The 9085-nt window shown below is 36.9% G+C and overlaps 1 protein-coding gene across 1 annotated transcript; it reads right to left on the reverse strand.

Annotated features, from left to right (window-relative positions):
• Positions 1 to 7147: 7147 nt before the first annotated feature.
• On the reverse strand, positions 7148 to 9085 carry LOC113688617 (UDP-glycosyltransferase 74G1-like). The gene is made up of 2 exons (XM_027206497.2): positions 8400 to 9085; positions 7148 to 8095 (listed from the first exon to the last, which is right to left on the reverse strand). Exons 1-2 carry the CDS (start codon positions 9030 to 9032, stop codon positions 7373 to 7375), a joined length of 1356 nt encoding a protein of 451 aa, XP_027062298.2. The 5' UTR covers positions 9033 to 9085; the 3' UTR covers positions 7148 to 7372.

The following is a 9085-nucleotide window of genomic DNA, read 5'->3' on the forward strand; positions in this document are numbered from 1 at the left end:
CTTGACTCGAGCCGCTCGCGAGCGGCTCGATTCGTTTGCAGCCCTAGTGCTGACACAGCTCACACTTGGGTGATATATTCAAAATAGGGAGAGCTACGCCAATCGTTCACACATATCACTATTGGATATTTTAATAAAAATATCATTATTATTTTGAATTCAAATATAATAAGTTACAAATTTTGAAATGAATTTTTAGTTACAAGATCACCATTAAAAAGGGTAACTTATGAGATTTATGTCTTGTATTTGTAACCCATGTAATGATTAGGTTTTAAGAATTTATTTATTGAATTTTGACTATTATACAATGACCTAGACCTTTTCAAAATTTGAAATTGAAAAATATGACACATTTATTCCATTTAATGGTGGTATTCTAATACTCCTAAAAATTTAGCCTATAAATAGAGGTCAACCAAGTTTGACACACTTTTCTTGCTATCTCAAAAAAAAAAAAAACTATCTTCCTCTTATTTCTATTGGGCATTAGTTAGGTGTTGAGAAGAGCTTTAGCTTCTCTAAACCGTGTAGATTTAGTAGAAACAACAGCATAGGCTGAGCTGTTGTATCCCAGAAGCGACGTGCCATCAACCTTCTATATCGGGCATAATCTCGAGAGGGACGCGAATCGTCTTAAGAGAGCGACTTAGTCCGCGCCTCACCTAGTCAAAATTACTTTATTTCTCTTTCTTTGATTTTTGTTTTGTAGGTAGATCGTGCATATCAAGTTCTAAAGGAACAACCCGATGTGAAAATTTAGTCTCTCAAAATGAAAATAATCAGCTTTAATTCTTAACAAACAAAAAATGATCACATTTGGTCTCTTTTTATTTTTCCGATCAAAATTTGGCTGGAATTCAGTCAGTACACATGCCATGCCCAATTTTTAAAGGATAAAAGTGGCAAACCAACTCACTATTTACCAGAAATGTGAGAAACTAGGTGCAAAGCTTTAGTTAAACATTCATAAAAAAAACACAAAAACTAACCTAACATTACCTACAATTCATCTCAACATAAAACAAACCCGAATTGCAAACTTCCAGCTGATTGAAATTCATTTGAAGGAAATTGGTGATTGAAGTCTTGAAAGAGAAAAGCTAACTGGGTTAATGAATGAAGAAGATAACACCAAAATTCCAGATTACGGTATGTATTTTTTAATCCTAAATGAAAGAATTTCTGGATTGATTGAAAGATGAGTTAATACTTTGAAAAGTTACAATAATCAGGACTAGGGTAGAGACATATTTAGCTAGAAGAAGGATTTGTGATGTCTTTGAAACAGTAGATACATATTTCGCTAGAAGTTACATGCTTGATGCATTTCTTGCAAAGAACAATCCTTCAAAAGCTGTCTAGGGAGTTGAAGGCGTTGTTTGGGATTACTATAATCGATCCAAAGGCCACAGTCATGGCAGTCAGACAAATTTGGAAGGTCCAGGGTTTTCTTATTGTTAAGTGGCTAATTGTGCATATAATTGGTACATATGATCCCCTTTGTTTTGCTAAAGTATGGCGTTAGTCGATATATTTCACTCATATTTGAATTTCGGTACTGTTTGTAGGAGTTGTTAGTGAGAATGAAGTAAAAGACGCGTTAAAAGTCGACTTTACAGAAGACATCTTATAAAGCATGCCCACGCTTTGTCAAACTTGACGTGGTGCTTCTAAAGGTCCATGTCCAGAAGAGCTTTCGTTATAAAGCATGCCCACGCCTTATTTGACAAAGCAGTCAAAAGTTCGCAAGACACAAGATAAATCTATCAATTGGTCAAGGAGCCGATTGCATCCCATGGGCTGACACATTAGCCACGGATTGGAGACCTTGAGGGGCCATGATTCGATGTAATTATTTTGGGAAACCAATTAAAAGGTCTTACTTGGTTAGTTTTGGGGGAACTAGGAGTCTTAGAAGGAAAGAGGAGCCCATCCCCTATTAATAGGGGAGAAAACAGATGTGGGCAGAGGAGCTTCCACTGGCTCTTATTCTTTTCCTCTTTTTCTCTACAAAAAACCCTAATATTCCTTACGGCCGCGAATCTATCATGAGGAGTGGCTAATCTCTTTTCTAGTTGAAGGATAATTGAAGCTTTGGTTCGACAATTCTGTGAGATCTAATTTGATTTATTTGCTTCATCTATTTCTGAGTATTTATATATTCTCTGTCATTCATGTTTATGATTATTTTCTACAGTTAAATACTTGATCAATATTTAATTGTTGAAATAGTCTTTTGCCATCTAAAATATCAAATCCATAATTGTTTGATGGTTTTAGTATCTGTGGCGCGTGATGTAATTTGATTGTAAAAGAGACTTTCGAATCTATGTCACAGGAATATATAATCTAACTTAAATGAACTGAGCTTGTGTGTTTGTTGGTTAGAATTGGTAGCTTCTCTAATTATTAATGTTGTCAATAGGTTAAATCCTAAGAGCTTGTTTAGGGTTGCTTAATTGGCAAGAGAAATAGCCACAGAGCGTGTTGTGATTATCGAAACAGTAAGGCGAGGCAGGTTGTCAGAGCGTGTTGACGACCATAACCAGTTTATTCATGAATAAGTGATTTCACCTTTGCATCGATGATCAGTTAAATGAACCAAAGTAGAAATTAGACCTTCGACTAGAGTATTGTCTTTCATTGGTTTAGTTTTATTTAATTTTGCGATACTGTCTTCATTTTTATTTAAGTGAGCTATTTAGTTAATTTCTCCTAATCCCCCATTTTTCACAAAGAAATAGATCACCCAGTCCCTGTGGATACGACTAGGGATGGCAATGGGGGCGGGCGCCCGGCCCACAGGGGTAGAAATGGGGCGGGGCGGGGGCGGCGGTGGGGGCGAAATATTTACCCCTGCCTTAAAATGGGGCGGGGGATGGGGCAACGTACCCCCGCCCCATCCCCCGCATAAAAATACATTCACAAAAGTAAGTAACAACCATGGCCTATGAAAAGATGTTTATCTAAAAACCTTAATGAAAATTAAATACGAGAGCCTAATGGAACAAGAATTCTTTCCATGGCCTATGATATCGTTTATAAGCAGTTCCAACAACCATGGCTTTGTTTTTTCCTTCATTTTGCTGATTTTCTCTTTTATGTTTTCCATTGATCTTTTCTTTTTGTTATTTCTGGATTTTAACTGTTCTTGGTATTTTTAGTTAGTGTTTGGAAATTTTTCCTCTCTCCTGTTAGTTCTCAAAAATGCTTGGATATATGAGGAGAGTTTTGTTTTTCATAAGTTGATTTCTTTCTTCGAGGGGGACCGCGGGGGAAACGGGGCGGGGGATGGGGGGCAAGGGACGGGGGATGGGGCGGGGGACGGGAGGAGTTATTTGACAACTGGGCGGGGAACGGGGGAAGGATCCCCCACCCCACCCCCGCCCCATTGCCATCCCTAGATACGACCCTACTCACCGCTACACTCAAATCCATATTATTAGAGTAGGAACTTTTATTTTTGCTGGTTCGACAACCCAACACTTATCATTCCGGGGCAAATGAACTGGGACAAAATTCTGATGTAATGGAGTATGTTTCGGTTTTGGAATGGCAAGGAGGCGTTTTTGGGAGGGGGAGTGGGTAGGGGTCAAGGGAAGTGGTGGAGGAACAAAATTTGACATTTTGGGTACAGTTTTGGTGCTGAATTTGCAATGGATTTGCCTGAGATTTGTTGTAGTGCGGTGGGGGGGGATGTTTCGTTTTGGAGACATGCATGCTGTGGTGTCAAGGGAGTTCTATTGGCCACTAGGCATTGCTATTTGTGGAGGGGTTTTTGATGGTCTAAGAAATGAAAGCGGAGGATAAATTTGAACCGCAAGGACTTCATACTTGTACTAGTACCAGTAGATGCTTTTTAATCCAATAATGATTTGGCAAATCACTTATTTCCTTGAGCACATTGGTGAGATTTATTAAGATTTAAGGCCAATGCTATACTGATTGAATTGCTAGGTATTAAGATTTTGGGTTGAGATGAATTGCAAATAATGGTGGGTTAGTTTTTGTGTTTTTTGATGAATGTTTAACTAAAGTTTTGCACGGTTGGTCCCCCACATAATTGGTCAATGGTGGTTTGCCACTTTTATGGTTTAAAACTTGGGCATGGCATGTGGACCTAGTGAGTTCCAGCCAAAATTTGCTCGAAAAAATGAGAAGGAACCAAAGGTGATTATTTTTTGTTTATTAGGGATTAAAATTAATTATTTTTATTTTGAAGGACTAAATTTTCATATCTGTATTATGTGAGGGACAATTAGTACAGTTCTCCCTTCAAAATACCCCATTTCCTTAATCTATCTTTAGTAGTCAGCCGTTGCCTCATTAGTAATCACAACACAAAGGAATATAGTACAACCTTTACCCCAAACTACCTACTGCATTGTGCTTTCACACTGGAAGGAAATATTTTTTTCACGGCTGACCTGACAGAAAGACCCCTGATGAATACCCAGTCCATAACACATGATCATCTCTGTGTAGTTGACTCAAGAAAGTACTTGGAGTTACAGCCTGAAATTCCTTCACCTCACCGTCAGTAACTCTTCTTCCACTGGGCCAACTCCAGCTTCCATCATGTATAAGATCCACCACTTTAGGCATATTATTAATTCCTAGAAACGTGCTTAATCATAATGTAATAAAAAAGGAATTTCAAATAATTTACTATCTGAAAACACCAACTTTGCTCTTGAATTTTTCTTTTTTTTTTTTCCTTCTTCCAGAATATAGTATAAATTAAAAAAATAGGAACGTTGCATTTGCCTGACACATAGCTGTAGGGAATCGCACCAGCATGCACAGCGAAAAAATTAAAATTTTTGATCCCTTAATAGATCGTCTTTCGATTAAGTTCACATGACATAGAGTTTGTTTCACAAGATTATTTCAACCCATGAAAATCTTCTTAAAGCAATGGAATTTGAAGCATATATAGGACGGCAAAGAGATCTATGTAACCGCACACGGGTCTAGCCTCTAATGGTAATCAACATAAACTTCCTTAGTTAGAACCTCCTAGATTGAATCAACTTTGCTAGATTAGTGCTAACTATTGCCAAAACACATCGCATAAATTTTACAAGATAAACCCTAGTTTTTTAATAAGAAAAATCCACCCAACTGAGAGAAATAAGAGACGTGAATTTTTTCTTATTTTCTTGGACGAACTTTGAGTATTTTCCTTTCAATATTTTTCTAAAAAATATCAGGTAATTTGTGTGTTGCTTAGTCTTGCTACCAAAAGCTTAATAAATATTTGTAGACAAATAAGCTAACCAGAAACCTAAAATTAATTTTCAATAGGAATTAGTTTCCTTATTCTAATACAACTCTTATATTTGGAAGATTTAAAATTATTTGCAGCATAAGTCTCTTATGTTTTGAAATAAATATAATGTTTTATCTTTCCTCAAGCATCTACCCTGCTGCTTGATAGATACCAAAGAAAATTGGTCGGAAGGGCATGCTAGGAGCATTATTTTTTTTCTTTTTGGTAAAGAAAAGTATTGGCGTTTTCAATTCAAGTCATCATTACAGGAAAGGACATTACTTAGAACAAGCATACATTCTTACCAATTTAGCCAACATGAGTTGGTTGCTAGAAACATTAATTAATGAAGAGAATGTAAAATCAAGCTTTTGTCCCAAAAATAAAATAAGTTTATTATTCTCCAGATCCGTTGTATCAATTGATTTTTAGATCTATGCATTTGTGTCATATTTGGATGTACTTACCATCATTAGTGCAGATACTGGAATAAAATTACCATTTTTATCAAAAAAGAAAAAAGAAGTCGTGCGTATTAATTTGTGGTCGGAATGTATATAATTTGATCGTGTACATTTATGAATACAAATTTTAAAACATTAGTACTTCTGTCCTTTACAATGAGTCGATTAACCATAAGCTCTTTTTATTAATTAATCATAGGCTGGCAGTCCATTTCCCAACTCCTCCTAACGACTCAAAAAGTAAAAACTAAAAAGTCAAAAGGACATTCATAATAGAAAAATTGAAGCACGGCTCTTCTGATTTGAAAGAGATTTTGCGGAGGAAAGTCGATGATTAAATGAACAATTTCTGAACAGTTTGATCAAAGAACCATCTTCCTTTCAGCAGCCTTGCACAAACTAACACAAAATTTGCCACCTAGAATATCCTGACCGTACTTCTTTAGGAAGTAGTTTGTTTGCATGGAGCTACTCAAATAGGAACAATCGCAATGCCAGTTCCTTACACACTATATCCTTCAAATGATTATATCAGAATTTAAACGAAGCATGACCGCAGAACAATGTACGAGTTTCCCAATCGAGATCTAGCTTTTAGATTTAGGAAAGTAAATTCATCAGGAATGCACAAATAAAGCTAAAGCACTTGCAACTGCAGGGTGTAAAAAGCGAGCATCCACCAAAAATAACGCAAAGGTATCAATGATGTCCCGATCCCAGTAGTATCCGAAACCAATCACACGTTCATATACATAGTCACGAAGGTGAAGGTACTCAAAGGATGGCCCTGGATTCCAGCCTGAGCTCTCAAATAAATAAGTGTTTATACTCCCCGTTTGCAAGCTGACAAATATGGTTGTAGCCTTGGGTATCTGGAAAAACCAAAAAATAAGCAGATCAGAAACATGAAAGCAAAAGCTTCATTTAAGATGGGCATGGTTTTCTACAATCATAGTGGTGATTAAATAATTGTGATAATAAAGTACAAACTCATGATGGGCATGGTTCAATTTTAAATCGAAGGGATGAGATTAAATTTGGAACACAAATTCAATGGAAGGACAAAATTTGTTATATATGTATGCTATTTTAGTGTCTATATTTATTATTTATTTTTTAAGAGTGTTTCTTGAATTTAGGGTTAATTATTTTTATCTTTTTTGTCTTTGGTTCCCTTTTCCTTATTCTCATTTCAGCAATAAAAGAACCAGGCAACAAACGTAAGGAGATACAATTTATTTATTTATTTATTTTTTGCAAATTGAAAATCTGAAATCCGAAATCTTTTACTTATAATTTCTCCTCTTCTACCACCTAATCCATTCGTTCTTCCAACACAACTAGGTACTTTGTTACCCATATGTCAAAATACAATTTATATAACTAAATGATACTCTAGCTGATTGCAAACACTTTTACTAATATTGATTCAATTTGTGTACACGGACAACATGTGCTAGACATCAAGGCATCAGGAATTCCATATTTCCACAACAATTGCTGGGTGACAATTGACAAATACCTGCTAGTCTTTTGATTATTTATGAAGAAGACAAATCAATTCCTACAACCACCCCCCCCCCCTCCAAAAACCAAAAAAAAAATAAAGGACAAAATAAACTCTTTTGTCTCTTCATGATTGAATCAATTTGGATACGAAGTCTTTAGTGTTTTCATCTGAACTTCCCCCTTCTTCAAGAGCCTGTCTTGCCAAATCCTTCCACTTTTTTGCATTTTTCCTAATCTCTTGTCCTATCTCCCCCTCCATCACTATGCTTATGCATTGACCAATGACATCTCTTCTATCAATTCCATTTTCATCTGGCTGAGCCTTGATTCCCATTTTCCAAATGTCCTTTACAAACTTGGCATTTGTGCTTTGATCTGTCCATTGTGGCATTGCAATCATCGGGACTCCCAAACTTAAGGCCTCCAATGTTGAATTCCACCCACAATGAGTCATAAAGCAGCCTATAGATTTGTGGGCTAAAACGTCAAGCTGAGGACCCCATGAGATTATTAGTCCTTTGCCAAATGTTTCTTTAACAAAGTCTTTTGGCAGCTTCTTTGACTCTGATTCTCTAACCACCCAGAGAAAATGATAGCTGCTAGCTCTCAAGCCCCATGCTAATTCTTCCATCTGCTTAACTTCAAGTTTTGCCAAACTTCCAAATGATACATAAACAACTGAATTGATTGACCTTTCATTTAGCCATGACATGCAAGCATTAGTCATTGGCTTAAAAAGATTGAGACCATATTGCTTGTCATCTTCAAGGCGCTTTTCTAAGTACATGGATGGAATAGTTGGTCCAATTGTCTTTACCGGTAGGATTTTTGCCATCCAGTGAATCACCTAAGCAATATGTAATACAAAACCAATAAATTCATATTAGTAGACAAAATGCCACTTTTTTAGTTTTTAGTTAACAAACACCTAACTGGCATGGTCATTCAGGACTTAGGTTCCCGACTGTAATATGTGTAGGTATTATTAGATTTAATGGCCGGAGGGAATCTTGATCTAGTGCTTAAAATTCAGCTCTCAAAAATTAGAAATCTTAAATTCAAATTCTCCTTCTCCCTCCCGGGCTTCTTAAATCTAATAATTTCCCTATTAAAATAAAAAAATAACAAGAGACGTATTGAAGTACGCTTACCTTCTCCTCCAACCTGTAAAATGTGTTGAAGAAGATCCAGTCAGCTTCTTCAAATTTTTCCATTTGGTCATGCACAACCAGCTGAGAAGTTGCTGGATATGGACCAGGATTAGAAACAAAAGAAGGCAGATCTGAAGCTAATAGTGGTGGCAAACCGGGAATGTCCACTTCAGTCGCCTCTAGAGGAAGCTTCAAAAGCCCTTTGTGGACATGGTAGTAGATGTTATTGACAGCACAGGATTGAGTGAAGAACACACCCGCACGTACGCCAAGATCCTTGCCTACATCTAGACACCAAGGCAAGAATGCATCATAAATGATACAATCAACAGGACGGCCCGAATCTTGAAGTTTCAAGACTAGCTCAGTCAGAGTTTCTGAGCCAACCTTTTGAAACCTAGGCAAGTATATTTTCTGTACAATGCCATTTGCTCCGTCATCATATCCATCAGAGATGGTCTCCACTGAGATAGACGCTGAGACTTCATCCACGGTTTCAAACAAGAACTTGGTTGTAGCAAACGTGACTTTGACGCCCTCATGTTGCAAACGCTTAGCAAATTGGAGCATTGGGTTTATGTGACCTTGGACGGGATATGGCAATATCAGGCAATGAGCTCTGTGAGTTTCCATCAATTGCTATAACCAAGAAATTTGAGAATGCACTGTTTGGAGGTTCCAAAACC

The sequence above is a fragment of the Coffea arabica genome, chromosome 1e (genome assembly GCF_036785885.1).
Source record: "Coffea arabica cultivar ET-39 chromosome 1e, Coffea Arabica ET-39 HiFi, whole genome shotgun sequence".
In the NCBI taxonomy this organism is placed as follows: Eukaryota; Viridiplantae; Streptophyta; class Magnoliopsida; order Gentianales; family Rubiaceae; genus Coffea; species Coffea arabica.